This window comes from Grammomys surdaster, unplaced genomic scaffold (assembly GCF_004785775.1).
Source record: "Grammomys surdaster isolate TR1022 unplaced genomic scaffold, NIH_TR_1.0 125562, whole genome shotgun sequence".
Classification (NCBI taxonomy): Eukaryota; Metazoa; Chordata; class Mammalia; order Rodentia; family Muridae; genus Grammomys; species Grammomys surdaster.
Genome location: NW_021620409.1, coordinates 999,123 through 1,017,848, shown reverse-complemented (window position 1 = coordinate 1,017,848; position 18,726 = coordinate 999,123). Strand labels below are relative to the sequence as shown.

General features: G+C 40.0%; 1 protein-coding gene across 2 annotated transcripts in view; it reads right to left on the bottom strand.

Moving 5' to 3' along the window:
- The window catches only part of Sarnp (SAP domain containing ribonucleoprotein), a 55,027-nt gene that overhangs the window by 6,179 nt on the left and 30,122 nt on the right, over positions 1 to 18,726 (bottom strand). For both annotated transcript variants that reach the window (XM_028786695.1, XM_028786694.1), the window contains one exon: positions 18,249 to 18,317. In XM_028786695.1, the coding sequence (XP_028642528.1) occupies positions 18,249 to 18,317 (69 nt within the window). The remainder of the gene's footprint in view (positions 1 to 18,248; positions 18,318 to 18,726) is intronic.

Below are 18,726 nucleotides of genomic sequence, written 5' to 3'. Positions count from 1 at the left end.
TACAGGTGAGTTGCCAGTGCTTGCCCAGCATTTATTCAGGTACTGAGGATGGGCTTTGTTGTTGCTTAGTCAGTTCTTTAAGGGTAAGATAAGAACCTTCTTGTCAGCAGGACTTGTACTCTGAGTGTCTCCTGAATTCAGCTCAGATCTGTTCTGCTGTCTTTGGGCCCCATATAACTGCTGGGTGGGCCCACTTGACTGACCAGTGACTTCCTCACACTCAGGTGGCCTCTGCTCTGGCTACCTGTCTATGCTGATATCAGTGTGTGGTTTGTTGTTTTCCAGCTACTGCAGCCTACAGATCAAAGCTCTGGCCAAGATCCACGCGTTTGTACAGGACACGTGAGTGCTCATGTTCACTGGTCTCAGCGGAGGCCCTGGCTTCCCCACCAGCTCTTTCTCTTTTCTTCCTTGTTTTCTTTTTCTTTTTGTTTTTTGTTTTTCTGAGGTAGATTACAGAATTTCTCTGTGTAGTCCTGGCTGTCCTCATACTCAGAGATCATCTGCCTGCCTCTGGTGCCTGAGGACTGGCATTAAAAGCATGTGCCACCAGTGCCCGGTGTCACTCAACTCCGTTTCTTTAACAGTGATTTAAAAGCCACTCTTGGCTGGGCGGTGGTGGCGCACGCCTTTAATCCCAGCACTTGGGAGGCAGAGGCAGGCGGATTTCTGAGTTCGAGGCCAGCCTGGTCTACAGAGTGAGTTCCAGGACAGCCCAGGCTATACAGAGAAACCCTGTCTCGAGAAAAACAAAAATTAACTTTTAAAAGAAACACATGTAAAACAAATTTTTACTCAAGAAATGCTAGCAATGCAGATAGAGAAAAACATTCCACTGAGTAGTTCCTACAGAAAATAAGTTGGTAAAAGATAACTGAACTACTTGTCCACTGCTCACAAGTCCCAATATATATGCCAAGGAGGGGAGGAAGGGAGGGAGGGAGGGAAGATGGGGCAGAAGGCTAGAAAAAAAAAAAAAAAAAACAATTCTAAAGGTGATTTTATGTGTTCTTCCTGAACATGTCTGTCATCGTATGTGTGCCAAATGAGCAGAGATCTGAAGAGGGTGTTGGAGCTCCTGAAACCAGAGCTACACTTGATTGTAAACCACCATGTAGGTCTGAATCTATGCCTCTGGACAAGCAGCCAGTGTGCTTGTAACCACTGAGCTGTTTCCCTGCACCAGAAAGACAGGAGGCGAGCACAGTCATCTGCCGAAGCTCTGGATGCTTTCTAAGCAGTTGTGAAACTCATGTCTACTAGTAACTAGGGAGAAATGAGTGGGAAGGAGCCGGTCATTCTCTTTAAGCTGTTTGAAAGAACCAGGCTGCAGTTGAGTAAAGTAGGCATGCCACCTGTATGTAACCTCAGCAGCTGTGGCAGGGGGTGCTGAGATTTCAGCTGCTGGGGACTAGGCATAATTAGGAAAGATGGTAAAAGAGGAAATAACAAAATAGGATAAATAACAAAGCTGTGTTTAGGTCCTCACCCAAGTATATGCCGGTTCTCCATAAACAGTGCTGGAGAAAGCAGATGGGACAGTTTTTAGTTAGTCTTTTTATGTAGCCCTACCTGTCTTGGAATTTACTATGAAGACCCAGCTACCACCAACTCAGAGTCCCTCCTGCTGGGATCAAAGGCATGAGTCACCACAGGCATTTTGTTTTCATTTTTGAATGTGCTTCTGTGAGATTCTTCTAGGTTAGATTTTTGTTTAAAATTTTGATTATTTTTGTTTAAATGCCCCAAGAATTCATATTCTACAGGCATACTATGTCTCTGAGTGTTCCACAACTAGAGGCCACAGGCAAAGATAAGCAAGAGACCTACAGATGCACAGAGATGTTCCAATACCTTACACTTGAGTCCCCGTGACCATAGCAGCCACTTCTCTAGGCAAAGTCAGGGCAGCTTTCCAGCATTCTGTGCTTGTTCAATTTAGCCATCTCTTCATACAGCCAGAGTGAGCACTCACCAGATCTTAGACTCCTTCCGTTTATTTTCTTCCCTTTGCTATAACTTCTTTTTTTCTAGTAAGTATAGTTACGGTTTCTTAGGGGCTGTGAGACAGGGATGAACTCTATACAAACTATCAGAATAAATCATTACCCACTATTTTTTATAAGCTTTTTCTTTATAAGCAAAACCAAATCTACAGGAGGGTATTTATCAAATTAATGAACTACTAAAAATGGCAAGAAGGTTCTAAGAAAAAAAAAGGTCTTATCCTTGATCAGAAATATTAATCTGAGTGCTTCGATGTGCTTGGTATCATACACAGTATCTCAATTCTTATAATAATCCTATGAATTAGACATTATAAACAACTTCATTTCATAAACAGGAAACTCAGACTTAAAGAGATTAAGTACCTTGTAGAACAAAAGTCTCACAAATTGTAAACAGCAGAATCAGCCAGGACTGGAATCCCGAACACTTAAGAAATCACTTTTCCTAATTTGCTGTTTTACATAGACACATCTTTGGAAGAATAGTACACTGCGTTTAATTCCCAAAGCAGAGAGATCACAAGATCCTTACCTAGAAATATCTGTCAACTACTTCTATCCACACCCACGTTAGCTCTATCACTGTCTCAGTACCAGTATCCCATCTCCTACCACACCAACTGCTTTCTACCGTCCAAGGCTATGGGAAAGGACTCCAGCTACTAATCTTGTACTGAACTTTCCCCAAATGTTTCCAAATTTTGCTAACTGGTTATTCCATCTGTTGAAATGTAATACATGATTAAAAGGTTTCCAAAACAAATTCCATTACATTTTCACTACCCAAGTCAAGGTACCCAAGTACTTTTGATTTTGCCAATTGCCACTAAGATTAAAACTAAGGAGAGCTCGGGTGTGGTGGCACATACCTTTGGTCCCAGCACTGGGGAGGCAGAGCCAGGCAGGTATCTCTGAATTTGAGGGTGCCTGGTCTACAGATTGAGTTCCAGAACAGCCAGAGCTGCACAGAGAATCTCTGTCGGGGGGTGGGGGGGAGACAAACAAACAAATCCCAAAGAGAAATAAATGGAGATTTTTCGTTTTTTGTTTTGTTTTTAAATAACAGCAGCCAGTTTCTGGAGGAATCAAAAGAACATTTTCATTGGTAGGAGGAGGAACTAGACCAACAATTACTACCACTATGAGCTATTTAAAAAATCTTCAATTCCACACTAAAAGAGTACCTATCAAGACACAAATGATAAACTACAGCTGAAACAGTATTATAGAAATCACAAACCTCGGGGCCACTTCCTTTACAAATCCCACTACAAAACCTACATTCATCTGGAATATGAGGAGCCAGTTCCATCTTTTGGTGTTTATTACTATTGTTGTTGTTGTTATTATATTGTTATTAGTATTATGTGTATAAGATGGGGGCGCCTGAGGTCATAGGTCACCTCTGTACAGTCAGTTCTCTTCCTATTTTATGCGTTTCTGGGAGTGGAACTCAGATCACAGTGCCTTTACTCACTGAACCCTCGCCCTAACCCTTTGTTTTTTTGAGAAGGTCTCTGTAGCCTAGGCTGGCCTCAAACTCCAGATCCTCCTCCCAAGTGCTTCTATTGCAGGGATGTGCCACCATTCGGTAAGTTTTGTGTGTGTGTGTGTGTGTGTGTGTGTGTGTGTGTGGTGGGGGGGGAAGGCGGCCCTTTTCCTACTTCTTTATTCTGATGAAGAGTCTAAATTCCCCTTTTAACTGAAAGATGAGGGAAGAACGAGCCAGGAAAAGATACTGACTAAATACCACACACTCCTCATGAATCTCTTTTTACTCAGATCTGGGGCTATCAGTTAGTTAGGTAAAGTTTCTTCTCCAAATACTCTTCCTCAGTTCTAATAAATACTCTGCCTGCCTTCCCCTCCCCAGCCTACAACCCTCAGGAGCTCTTTTTCCTTGCCCTGCAGGGAATAGCAGTCCACCAGTAAGCCAACACAGTCCTTAGGCTCTCCCTCACCTCATGGAAACAAACACACAATAAATGTCACTCCATCCTAACTGACAGGCTCTGATTCATTGGTTAAACAAGGCCCATCCTGATTGAGGAAAATTACCACAATCAATGCACATGTCTCTGCATCTACCAAATCAATGTTCCCCTAGGCCATGCTCAGGTACATAAATGGGCTTATATATGTGCAGGCAGCAGAGACCCTCCTCCTAGTGAACCACGTAAGTAAACCCTGTCCTTCACCGTCATTACCTCAACTCTAAACACATTTTTTTTCTTCTCGTAAATACTCATATTCAGAAAAAGAAATGTTTCTATCTGAAACACTTTATTTCCCCATCAAATGTAAACTCAAAACATTCAATTTACATCCAAAATAAAGGAGAAACCTTTCCTCATCAACCAAACATAGGCATTGGTTTTTAAATTAGCCCATATACTTCTATTTCCCCAGCCTTCTCATTCCCCAAGACCAAAAACACAGTATCCCTGATGCCAATAATTTCAGCATACACAACCCTTCTGGCATCTAACTACTTTGTCTTTGCTTTTGTTTTTAAAAATCATATTTAAAAGCTTTCAACTCAGCACTAGGAAGCACAGGCAGGAGGTTGTATGTGAGTTTAAAGGCAGCACATTGTCTACATAACAACAGCCAGAACTAAATAGACCCTATCTTAAAAAAACAAACAAGCAAAACACACACACACACAAGCACACAAACAAAAACCTCATTTATGATTTAATGTACAGAAGATGAGAGTATACCCATAAAAAAAGAACAGGGGTGGTGGCAAGATGGCTCAGCAGGTAAAAGCACTCACTGTCAAGCCTGATGATCTGATTTCAATCTCTGGGACCCTCCTGGTAGAGGGAGGAAAACGAACAGTGCCAACTGGTAGTGGTGCAGTCCTTTAATCCCAGTATTTGGGAGGCAAAGGCAGATGGATCTCGGACTTTTAGAGTTTGAAGCAAGCCTATTCCACAGAGGGAGAGTTCTAGGACAGCCACTGGTATAAAGAGAAACTCTGTCTCAAAAAAAAGAAAAAAGAAAAAAGAAAAAAGAAAGAAAAAAGAAAGAAAGAAAGAAAGAAAGAAAGAAAGAAAGAAAGAAAGAAAGAAAGAGAAGAAGGGAGAAAGAGAGTTAAATCAACAGCAATAAGAAAGAGAACAGGACAGGCTGGATAGAGTAGTTCATGCTTATAACTCCAGTGCTTAGTACAACGAGGGTCATCACAACTTTAAGACAAACCTCAGCTATAGAATGAGACTATTACCAAAAAAGAAGGGAGAAAGAAAGAAAAAAAGAAAGAAAGGAAGGAAGGAAGGAAGGAAGGAAGAAAGAAAGAAAGAAAGAAAGAAAGAAAGAAAGAAAGAAAGAAGAGAGCAGGGCAGAAGGTGTAATCTGCATTTGCTAAGCTTTCATGAATCATTATCACTGTTTTTAAACATGTATTTTATTTAAAGGTTTATTTTTATTTTTAAATTGTGTGAATATGTGTACATGCCCGAGGAGGCCAGAAGAGGGCGTCAAACCCTCTGGAACCCTGACTTCATGGCCTTTATAAGCTGTGTACACAGGTTCAGGGAACACACTGGTCCTCTGCAACAGTGCAAACCAAGGCTTTAGAAGGTACTCTCGACTTTTCAAAATTGACCTCTATCCTTGTTTTCCTTTTACATTTACAAAGGCCTCAAGGAATATTAAAGAAAAAGATCCATTGAAGGAATGACTATGTTCTGAATCACATGTGCAAAAAGGTGTTTAACATATAGGAAATATCATATGAGGTAAACATGATGAACTAGTTGTATTGTATTGCACTGTATTGTCCTGTAATGTATTACAATGGTTGTTGTGGTTTGGTTTTTATCAGGGTCTCACTCTGTAGCCCAGAGGTACATGTTGAGACAAGACTGAGACAAGACATATGTTGAGGCAAGACCTGCGGAGGGGAGGACATGGCATGTTTGGCGGGTGTAAGTAGGACTAAAGGGACAGTGACGGAGGCTGGGCTTGGCTTGCCCAGGTTGCCCTTGAATTGTAACAATCCTCTTGTCTTAGACTCCTGTCCTGTTTTGGAATTACAATTCAGGTTTGTGTGTGTGTGTGTGTGTATACATATAGGTGTGTATGTATGTATATATACATATATAGATATAATGTAGGAAAATACACTCTTTGTGGCTTTACACAATCTAAATTAATCCCTTCTATTTAATAGTTTTCCAAAACAAAGTGACACTTTACATGTAATAAACATATCAGCTAGATGTCCTAATAGAATTTTCTAAATTATTTACTTATTTTATGTGTATGAGTACACTGTCACTGTCTTCAGACACAACAAAATAGGACACTGGATCCCATTACAGATGGTTGTGAGCCACCATGTGGTTGCTGGGAATTGAACTCAGGAGCTCTTAAAGAGTAGCCAGTGTTCTTCTTAACTCCTGAGCCATCTCTCCAGCCCCCTTAACAGAATTTAATATTCAAGAAAATACAGTTTCACAGCAAAGGTAGAATAGAGAGAAAGATTCTGCCTTACCACGATCTTGGAAATGATTCAAGAAACACACAAAAAAAAAAAAGTAAAGGAAGTTTCTACTTCCAATAACATTTTTTCTCCCCCTGGTCTTTCCTTCACTTGGCAAGAATCAAGTCCAAGGAAGTTTATAATTTTAATTTTTTAATGTCTATTTTTATTGATGGTTTTTAAATGCTTCAACTTCTCTTTTAGCCCACCACCCACCAGAGGTAGTGGAAAAGAAAGGACATGGGGGAAGTGGACCTGTTTAGAACGGTTCTTTGGAGCAACTGCCTATGTTGTCTAAATATTGACAGTTCAGTTTACAAGTTAATAGCAACAGTTCTATCTACTTGTAAATACTTCACATGATGAAATTACCTAACAGAGACAGCCAGGCCTCAGACTCAACACGAGTCAACAAGAGAAACCAAGAAAACTGCTCAGAAAAGTTCTCAGCTTTGCCTCTCTCAGGGAAACAAAGATCAACAAAGATGTGAGACCCACAAGCATTACACAGCTAGCTCTATAAACAAGCCCAGCCCAGCCTCCGTCACTGCCCATTTAGTCCTACTTACACCCGCCAAACATGCCATGTCCTCCGCAGATCTTGCCTCAACATATGTCTTGTCTCAACACATACCTCTGTCTCAGCTAACATCACTCTGTCAATCAGCCTGAATCCACAGAAGTGACAAAAAACTGTAACACACCACCACAAGTTTTTTCTTGTGTTTCTCTCTATAGAGTCCCAACAAATACAACTCAACAACACAATATAAGACAGACCAATACATATATGTTAACAAAAAATCTTTTATTACATGTCCTTTCATGTACTTACTTTAACAGAATATCCTTTCATCTATGTCTACTTTAGCTAAACATTCCTTCACGAGTCTTCCTTAGTCTTTCACCTATGTCCACTTCAATAAAATGTTCCTTTACCTGTTTGCCTCAACAAAACACCATCCAACAGACTTTCCAAAGAACCTTCAAGTTTCCATTTCATTTGTAATTTTTTCAGCTGTCTGTCTTTTGTGTATGTGCATTCTGACTAGATGGGACTTTGCGGATTTTTTAAAGCACATGAGCATCTGCAGGGTCTAGAAAGAGCTAGGAATGTAGTTTAGTGGTAACAACATTTGCCTAGCCTCTTTGGGGCCTTGGGTTTAATCCATGGGACTGTAGAAAGGAGAAGGAAAAGGAAAGAACAAAAGCCAGAAGTACTGAGATAGATGACAGAAACACTTGAAATCCAGAGAGAGTAAAACCAGTATCAGAGGCAAGTACATGGAAGCAAAATGATATGGTTAGTTGGTTACAGAATTTACTCCACCCAAGCCTGGTATAGTAGGGCATGCTTTTAATCCCAGGACTTGGGAGACAGAGACAGGAGGACCTCTGTGAGTTCAAGACCAGCTGGGTCTACAGAGTGAGCTCCAGTACAGCCAGAACTATACGGTGTCTCAAAACAAACAAATAAAAAAACATAATTTTCCCTGCCATAAATACATAAGGATTGTTTGAAAATATCTCAACTGTCCTAAGGAAGCAAAATGGAGGCACTAGATTATAACTACATATTTAAGAGCTTCTGACAAGTTTCTACTGCATCCAGGTGTAGAAATAATCTCTTGTGAATTGTATAAAAGCACTACCTGTCAATAAAAAAGCCTATGGCCAATGAGCTGAGGCAGGAACTAGGAGGTGGGAGTTCCAGCAAGGGGGTTGGGAGTTATAGCAGAGAGTCAGAGGTGGGAAATCTGCCCTGAACTCCAAGGAGGCCGCAGATGAGAAACCTGAGGAAAGGTAACTAACCAGTGAAAGAACTAGAATAAACTGGATTATTGAGACATGAGCTAGTCGGGGAAACAGAGCAAAAGCTTATGGCCTGAGCATTTATTCATGAACTACTAAGTCTCAGAGTGAGGCCAAGAGGATAATCCCAAGGCTACAGAAATCTAAATTACAGCCAGAAATTAAGTACACAGTAGATTACCTCCATTAACTGGCAGCTAACACAGGAGATTTTTTAAAAATTGTCTCTTTTTTTCAGCAGAGCACAAACATTATTATCTCCATCCAAAAACAAGTTTAAACTTTTGTTCATTTCCAAACTAATCTTCAAACGCAAGATCAAATTTAAAAGAACATTTTTTAAAACTTGCTAATTTTATCTTGACTACACAAATACTACTCCAAAACTGTGCTTAGGCTGTTTCCTGTGCCAAAGGGAGTCAGCCCACTTTGATGTAGTTGTGCCCTGTGAGCAGGATGTTCAAACACTCAAAACATTCACCGTCTTCAATCTTGCCAGTACCACTCTAGTTCATAAAAAGAAACCCTGAGAAACCACCAGTAGCCTCAAGTGCAATTCAGGCACACTGAAGAATTTTAAACTCTGAAATTCCCAAGAACACAAAAGTAGTTACTGGACTCAAATAAGAAAAACCCTTACCATTACCTTGAGAGACCAAAGCTGGGCGTCCTTCTACTGGTTAGTGCTACAAAGTGATTCATCCATCAGCCCTCTTACACCATGTGAGGACAAATTCCAATCTGAAGATTAAGTTGAGTAAAAGGAACCTAAGATACTACTGTTAATCTTCACTCAGGAACCTTTCTTTTGGAGTGACAAGAAGCTTGAAGTGAACTAAGACAACTGTCTTCTTATCTCTTCTCCACCCCAGTATGAGGATATGAGCCCATGAATACATTAATGCTTTGCCACTCAGCTCTACCCACAGCCCCAAGCCAGTATATGTTGCAAATAAAACAAGTAGGTAGCTGGTGCTTTCTATAAATGAATTATAATATGCATTAAGATGTCAGAAGTTCTCAGGCTAATCTGATTTTCTAAACAAATTTAACGTTGTAAGGCAAAAGAGCCTTAGGATAGATTTCCTCAATCTACCACCATGTGACTGACAACAGGATGGAAAAGAGAGCCCAGGGGATGATGGGAAATAAATATGACATGGCCTTGACTTCCCAGAGGTAAAGGTCATGAAACTCCAGGGTAAATGAGCTTCCAATTTCATACTCACAGGGTGAATGGCAACAGCTGATGGCTTTTCTCTCAGAAACACTTCAATGCTTGAATACACAGCTGTCACCTCCCTGTTTCCTGAAACTCATCTGACCTTGTTTTTTTTCCTGAGCCTTTCTGCTGGACAGTGCGGAGAACACAAAGTGGTCCCCAAAATTAATGTTATGTATGCACAGCACAGGCAGATTAAAGGTGAAACAACAGACTAGCAGGAACCATGCCACCTTAGCAAACACATGGTAAAGAGGTCTAAAATCATTCCCTAAACATATACAATAGTCATCTTTCCTGTATTCAGCAGTTTCTGGCACAGCAGAATCAACTTTCTGGGGCCAATAGTATGTGAGAACTGTAAAGCCCAATAGAATCACAGACCCCTAAGAACCCATGTTTTCTACCTTTGTAGGATTTGAAACCAAAGCCATGATTACCAACTTCTGTCAAAAGTCTCCACCTCCTTTCCTTAGAAGCCAGGAAGCTATTGCTTTTAAGGATAAGAGATGCAGAGCTTGGCAAAAATGTCAAGAAGTCAATAAAGGGAAGTAAAACTTTTAAGAAAAAGTAAATGTTATCTTACCCAAAATATTCAGAGAATAACAATGCAAAAAGGGGGGATTTACTTGGGCACTCAGAAATGTAGAATGAAGATCTTTTTACTTAAACTACTTAAAAAACATAGAATTGTGGTGTCATATCAACCTAATATATCAGAATCTCAAAAGGGCAGGCTTATAGATCTGTATTCTGTATTTATTAATATTGCATATATGCACACACATGTAACAGTTCATAGCAGGCATGTAAAGGTCAGAAAACAATTTTAGCGAGTCACCTCTACTTTGACTATGGGTTCTTGGGATAGAATCCAAGCTATTATGCTTGAATACCAAGTATTTTCACCTCCTGAGCCATCTTGCTAGACTAAGGAGCTATATCTCTCTTTGTTTTTGTTGAGACAGGGTCCTATTGTGTAACCATGGATGACTGGAACTTGCTTTGTAGACTAGGCTGGTCTTAAACGCACATACTCACCTGAGATTAAAGGTATGAGCTACCACGCCTTGCCAGGAACTAACTAACTATCTCTCTCTCTCTCTCTCTCTCTCTCTCTCTCTCTCTCTCTCTCTCTCTCTCTCCTTTATTCCTTTCTTTTTTTTTTTTTTTAAAGAGGACCAGCCTCCTCTTCCTCTTCTTTTTTAAAGATTTATGTATTTATTTCATGTACGTGGGTATACTGTCATTGTCTTCAGACACACCAGAAGGTGGCATCGGATGAACATTACAGATGGTTGTGAGCCACCATGTGGTTGCTGGCAATTGAACTCAGAACCTCTGGAAGAGCAGTCAGTGCTCTTAACCACTGAGACAGATCTCCAGCCCAGGAACTATGTTTCTTAAGAGGTCCATGGTGTTCTTTACTTGTGTACAGCCATACTTAGAAATAACTACAATTATATTTGATAAAGTACTTAATAACATCTTCTCATTAAATCCAAATAAAGCTTCCATCTGCTTATTTTCCCACAAATACTACAAATAAAGATCTCAGCTTCAGGGACTTTGTAAAAGTCAAGAGAAAAGCTGGGAGGCTGGAGAGATGACTCAGTAGTGAAAAGCACCGGATGCACATCCAAATGACCCAGGTTGAGCTGCCAGCATTCACACAGAACCTACAGCCATTTCCAACTCCAGTTCTAGGATATCTAATGCCCTCTCTGGTCTGTAGGGGCATTATATACACACAGATATAGATGCAGGTGAAATATCCATATACATGAAAAAATAAAAAAAAAACTTTTGAAGTTGGGAAAGAATCATAGAGAACCTATTACATACTTAGAATTCAAACAGGGAAGCAGTGAGAGTCTTTCACAAGCATAACTCAACAACATAAAAATATGCCAAAGGCCTCAATTCTTGAGGACATCCTGAGCAAAATAGCAAACTATAGCTCCTAAAATTAATTAATGAGTTAATTATTTTAAAAAGGCAACAAGATCAGGACACATTTGTACAGGGGCAAGAGTATGATATTAGGCTCAACCATTAAAAGACCCTGTAAAACTGAGAAAGAACCAGGAGTGTCAATCAAGTAAGAGAAAGGGATTTTTCTGAAGACACACACTATTTCCTACATCAGTGAGTCCACTTCTCTTAGGCCTCTCACAATACTGATTATTTTCAACTGCGTATTCTCTGAAATCACTTCCACACAACAGCATGACAGTGAGAATTCTGTAACTGCCTCTGTGTCATACCCTAGCTAATTCTACATCAAAATAGTTTCTGAAGTCCACAGTAAGTATTTCGATCAATCTCAATGTGTTTCTGTGAAATAAATATAAGAAATTAAAAATAAATAGGTATAAATACAAGATACATATCCACAGCTAGGGATTTGGAAACAACGTTTTTATATAAACTCTAAATGTTGAACAGTGCAAAGATATTATCTCTATTTCTATCCTAAGAATCTGCTCTTGAAATTAAAAAGTAAGATTTGAATAAAATACTAACTAAAAAGAACAAAATAAAACACCACACTCAAAAACCAGGAAAACTAGCATCTGGGTAGGGCAGCTGGCAGAAGCTGCAGATCAATTTGGAGGTCAGCCTGAGTTATGGCAAGTTCAAAGACAGCCTGAGCTACAAGAGATCTTTGTCGCAAAAACCAAACCAAACCAAACCAAACCAAAATACAAAAAAGTCATAGAGAATGGATATGAGGAAAGAAATGAGCGTGTTCTAGATTGTGGCAGGACGCTCAGGCTATTTACAGCTGTCACTGCCAGCACTCTTAGGAGCTGCTAGACAAGTAAGTCTCCATACAACACTACTCACTCATCCACTTACTTGACTGTTTTTTGTTTTTCCGTTTTTTTCCAGACAGGATTTCTCCATGTAACAGAGTCCTGGTTGTCTTGGATTTGCTTTGTAGACCAGGTTGGCCTCAAAATCCACCTGCCTCTGTCTTATGAGTGCTGGATCAAAGGCTTCCCCACTACTCCCAGATGGATTTGGGCTTTTGATGTCTTTGTTGTTTTTGAGACAGGGTCTCACTGTGTAGACATGACTGACCTGGAGCTTAAGAGTTAGTTTCATCTGCCTCTGGAAGGCTGGGATTAAGTCAGTGCCAGTGTCTTTGTCTGTATCTTTCTCTAAAAAAGTAGGGGGCAGGGCTATGAATAATAAACCTACACTAAACTAAGGAATGCTGAGAGAAGGATAAATAGTATCCCAAGGGAAGAGCACATCAACTGCTTATCTAATACCAAAAGGCCCTAAAATGAATTATACATACAAGCGACATTATACAAGCTGAGAATGTTGCATTTATACATTCAGGAACACGTGTATGCATGTTTAACAGTTTAAAAAAAAGAGACTATAAATTTAATTAAAGAAGAGCAAGGGAGAAGGTACATGGGTGGGGTTGGAAGGAGGAAAGAGAATGGAGAAATGATATATAATTTTATTATAATCTCAAAAATTATGAAAACTCAGCAGCCTTCCAATATAATGATAACATATAGAAAAAGAAATCAGAGGGAACAATGAAAACTTCAGGCCAAAAGCAATCCACATATTCAAGCAACTCCAGTAAAAATTAACAAGCTTCATAGAAACAACAAAAAAGTTAAAATAATATGAAGCACAAAGGACCCCCGATAGTCAAATCAACCCTGGGCAAACCTACACTACTAGAAGTATTCCCACACCAATTTCAAGTTAAATTACACACTCACAGCAACAACGAAAACACAGTACTAGTACAAAACCAGACATATAGATCAATGGACTAGAAAAGAGGATCCAGATACAAGTTGGGTAACCACAACCATCCGACTTCTGAGCAAGATACTCAAAGTACACACTTAAGGAAAGACAGCATTTTCAGCAAAGGATACTGGAACCAGATTACCTACCTGTAAAACAAAAATCAACTTCAAATGGATAAAGGATGCGAATGTAATACACGACAAGTGCTTGAGGAGAGGGAGAGCTCTCTTCAAGATACAAATACAGAGAGGGACTTTCTGAACAGGACCCCAATAACTCAGGAAAGAATAATCAACAAATGGAATCTCTTGAAATTGAAAAAGGTCTGTACAGCAAAGGAACTGTCAATTAAATGAAGAAGGTATCTACAGAATAAGAGATCTTTGCAGCTATCAATCTAACAGAAGATTAGTATCTAGAATATACAAATAACTATAATAAGGAAATAAACCACCCAATCAAAAAAATAGGCTAGTAGGCTGGAAAGATGGCTGAGCAGTAAAGGACACATACTGCTATTTCAGAGGATCAGGTATGCTTCAGAGCACTCATAGCAGGTGGTTCAAACTGCGTGTAACTCTTAACTCCAGGGATATCTAAGGTTTCTGGCCTCCATCAACCCCTGTACTCACACGTGCACACACATACACATAAATTAGAACAGTTGGTGCTCTTGCAAAGGACCTAGGTTCCATTCCCAGCACCTACACTAGGCAGCATTTATGAATAAATGCTTAAGCCAATAGCTTTAGCTTGTTCTCTGGTTAGCTTGTAACTTAATTACCTGTTTATTCTAGTTAACCTCTTCTCAGGTTCATACAAAGGTCTCCTCAAGAATTGGGATGAATTCCCCCTCCCCTCCCTTTCTCTCTCCCTCTCTGCTGGAACTCCAACCTCCTAGTTCCTACCTCAGCTCATTGGCAACAGGTTTTTTTTTTTTTTTATTGACAGGTGATGTGTCTATACAATCCACAAGAGATTCTCTCTAGAGTGAGCAAACCGAGCTTTTTTGGGGGAGCAGGGGAACCAGGGTTCCTCTATGTAGCCCTGGCTGTCCTGGAACTCTCTACGTACAAGAGCTGGGCTCTAACCCACAGTCTCTGCCTCCCATGTGCTGGGATTAAAGACATGCCACCAGGTCTAGCTTCACATGCTTATACTTACATTGAGGCATACATATAAAAACTGTCCTGACTTTTACACACACGCAAACACACATACACACAACCATAGTAGCACACACACCATCACCCCCATAATAAACAAACAATTTTTAAATTATAATTTTTAAAAAGGTGTCTTAACAGAGGTACCCCACATGGGTGAACAATGCTTCCTCCAGAAGACATGTTACAGAATGAAAATCTGAATGCCCAGTAAGAGATATATTTCCTATGAATTTTTGGCCAGGGAGACCCTCAAGGCCACCAAAGTAACACAACCAACTGTTGATGTTTTTGGTTGTCCACCATAACCTCAGTGTTGAATACATAGCACACTTTGCTTCAGAGACAGAAATATCAAGCTAGACATGACTGGAAAACTTCCTCCCTGTTGGCTAGCTTTCACAGTGCCACAACATAGATCAAGTGGAGCTGGAGTATGGTTAAAATTCATCAGTGCACTAGCTAGCAGTGGTCTCTGCGTGCTATAATACCAACAAGACATGCCCATGAGTGAAATAATGGAATGACCAATAATGGTGGGTAACCAACTCCCCACATGTGAAAATCCACACCTGGCACTGTACACCTGGTCAAAGTACATGGCGAGGGAAGACAAAATCCCTAGGTAGAGAACCCACAATTATTAACTTGCTAAGTGGACACATTGTCAAACTATCTTCTAAATACTTATATTTATACCCATAGGCTACTGCTGCTCTCAACCTTGGTCAGAAAGCTGCTTTTCTGCAGTGTGTAGCAGGTCATGCACGCTCCTAACTGGTTAGTGTGCTAAGAATGCTCAGCCACGAATGGGACATGCATATCAACCTCTCATGTAAGGTTCACAGAATATCACAAAGGGGTGCATTATGGGACTGGAACTATGACTCCAAAGTTAAGAGCACTTGTTGCTCTTGCAGAGTGTTGGGAGCAGAACACAAAGGTACACAGTTCTCCAGAGAAACCAGGAATGCTAAGCAATGCAGGATTGTCCCTCTGATAGGAAAGATGGAAAAACCCTATTTTTCCATCCAGAAAACCAGGAACAGGAAATAATTAATAGCCTAATGATTTGCATTATCTGTTGGGCTAGCCCATGTCAAGTTCCTACAACTAAGACCAGTGTCTAAATGACCCTTCATTATCTGTATAGCCAGAGGCTCTCCTGAGCTCCCCCAAACAGAACTAATAGAAACAGCTAATAGCCCAAATGATGTCCATGAAAATGTTCCATCAGAAATTCCCCAGGGCTGGAGAGATGGCTCAGCAGTTAAGAGCACTGACTGCTCTTCCAGAGGTCCTGAGTTCAATTCCCAGCAACCACATGAGGGCTCACAATCATCTGTAATGAGATCTGATGTCCTCTTCTGATGTATCTGAAAAGAGCAGCAGTATACTCATAACTCTTTTTTAAAAAAACGTCCCAAACATATAATTTTTGATAAATGGAGCAATGTACCAGCCATAATTATTGATATCATTGATTCAGCATCCAGAATTTCACCTTGCTTCCCCAAATTTTAAAATCAAACCCTCCCAGTCTCTTTGAGACTAGATCTCATGTAGTCCAAACTGGCCTCACAATGTGGCTGAAGATGATCCTGAACCTCAGATCCTCCACTTCTATCTCCTAAGAGTTACTATTGGAATGACCTACTACACCCAGTTTACAAAGTGGTGGGAATGCAATTGAGTGATCCCAGCACTCCACCAACTAAGCTAGTCTTATCCCTAAATAATATTCACCTAAAACGTGGCTAAGTTAAATGTGTCTATTAGCCAGGAGTGATGGCAAATGCCTTTAATCCCAGCACTTGGGAGGCAGAGAACGGGGGGATGTACTTCAGGGACTATATTATAAAAATTAACAGACTATTAAATTTCTCATCACTAGCCAATAATAAGCATGTGGGGCACATGTGTCTCTGTGTGTGTGTGTTTATGAAAATACCTAGGAATATCTAAGAGTAGGGTAGAGTCGCACAACTCCATCACAGAGTGCTTGAGAAGCACATACAAGGCACTGTACTTGATCTATCACTAGCCTCACTAACACCCGCCAACAAGAATAAAAAAGTCTAGAAAAGGATTACTTAGTAGGATAGTTAATCACATGAAAAGCTCCAAGTGTTGGAAAAATCTGGTAATATTCTAGAAGAGAAAAACGAAGATAAACTAAAGTTAGCAAAGCTATAGATGCTTCCTTCTCCTCCACAAAAGTCATCGCCACTTGCTCCATATATTCCTGAGAAGGAAGAAAAACAAATACTCCAGGGTTCTGCATAGTGCTTAGACATGTTCTTGTTCTTTTTAATCAACATGCATTTTGTACAACTTCCTAAAATATTAAGCTTTACTTTCCCAAGTATGTCAGTGTGTAATAAAGCAAAACAATCTACTCAAAGTAGACAGACCAGCTAATGTACAGACCTAAATCCAGACTTGGTTGTTTGCTTTTTCAGATTTAGTTTCTGGCAAAATCATGTCCTCTGACCATAAATAATCAACTGAACTGACTGCCTTCATTCCCTCTATCCAATCACCGCTTCTTTGCTATCACCAAGTCCCATCCACCAATAGGACAACACAACATGTCTTCTGGAGGCAAGTAAAACTGACAGTGAAGAAAATGAGCAGTCAAGCACAGACTGGAAAACAAGATGGTTGGTGAGCAGTAAGATACAACTGAGCCAGACCTTATTCATGTCGGTTTATTTTGTTGAGGAAGTGAGATCTGTTAGCCCACTTAAGACCATGGGGCTTAAATGAGAAACCTTTGTCTAAGTATTGTCTAAATGCTAGTGCCACCCTCTGTTGTCACCTCCCTTATCCTAAACCAATAGTATCCTATTCACAGAGAACTGAGGTAGAGACAAGAACAGACATGACTCTCACTAAGCAAAGAGCAAGAGGAAAGATGACCTACCGACAGGAGTAAGAGAGGAAAGACGGAGTTCTCTAAGTTTCTATGTAATACCTAATGTGTTATAAAGCTAAAAACTGAAATGTATGTGCACTCACAAAAAAGTCAGCCAAAAACTAAAAACATAGTTTCCTCAGATTGTTAATGTGTCCAAGCTGTACATCTACAGTATAGAGATAATCAGATTGCTATTTTAAAGGGGAGGGTCATAAACATTTCTATATGAATTCCAAATTTTGTTCTAGGTACATCTTTTCTTTTTTCTTTCTTCCTTTCTCTCTCTCTCTCTCTCTCTCTCTCTCTTTCTTTCTTTCTTTCTTCTTCGAGACAGGGTTTCTCTGTGTAGCCCTGGCTGTCCTGGAGCTCACGCTGTAGACCAGGCTGGCCTCGAACTCAGAAATCCACCTGCCTCTGCCTCCCAAGTGCTGGGATTAAAGGCGTGTGCCACCACCGCCCGGCACATGTTTTCTTTTTTATTCCCATTACACCTGTACCAGAATGCTTTAACATTACTGTAGGCCACATCATTTTTTCAAAGACAGGCTCTCACTACCTGCCTCCTAAACACTGGGATTAAACTACATTCAAAAAAGTACCAAAGAGAAATAGGCTGTTTTAGTTGTCTGGGTAAAAGACATGAAAACAATCTATTGAACAAAATTATTTTGTTAAATAGTTGATCTGATATAATCAATTATGGGGCAGTGATATTCAAATGACATAAAAATGAAGTGCTAAAAAGCTAGCTTCACAAAATGACTTCCCAAAAGCCATTTCCTAATTCCCATGCTGTTCTAATATTCTAAAAACGGAAATTACAGCTCATATAGATTACCTTTCTAGAGATGGAAGAGACATTCAAACCAAACCTCTGTGCTCTTTCCTTTAGTTTGTCCAGGTTAACCTACAAAAATAGAGACACATTAAAAAATAATAAAGAGAAGGCAGACACTATGGTTCAAAACTAAGTTCAAATAAGCCTACTAGAAATCAAACATACCTTGTCTCAAACTCAGGAGCTAAGTGACATAAATCCACCCCAATGATAACTAAAAAGCTTCTTCTGAAATAGACAGTGAATGATTCAGCTCTCTAACCCTTACTCGTCAAGGGCAGCAAGAGCCTAAAAGAGCTTAAGACCAAAGTAGGCTAAACACTGCTCAAAAAACACAACATAAAAATCAGCACCACTACAAACAAGTCCACCATTCACAGTCCAAGTTCATTAACTCCCACCACACAGTCTCTAAAAGTAGACTGATTTTAGTTTTCTCAGACAGGCTCTTCTATAAAGCCCAAGATAGCCTTCAAAT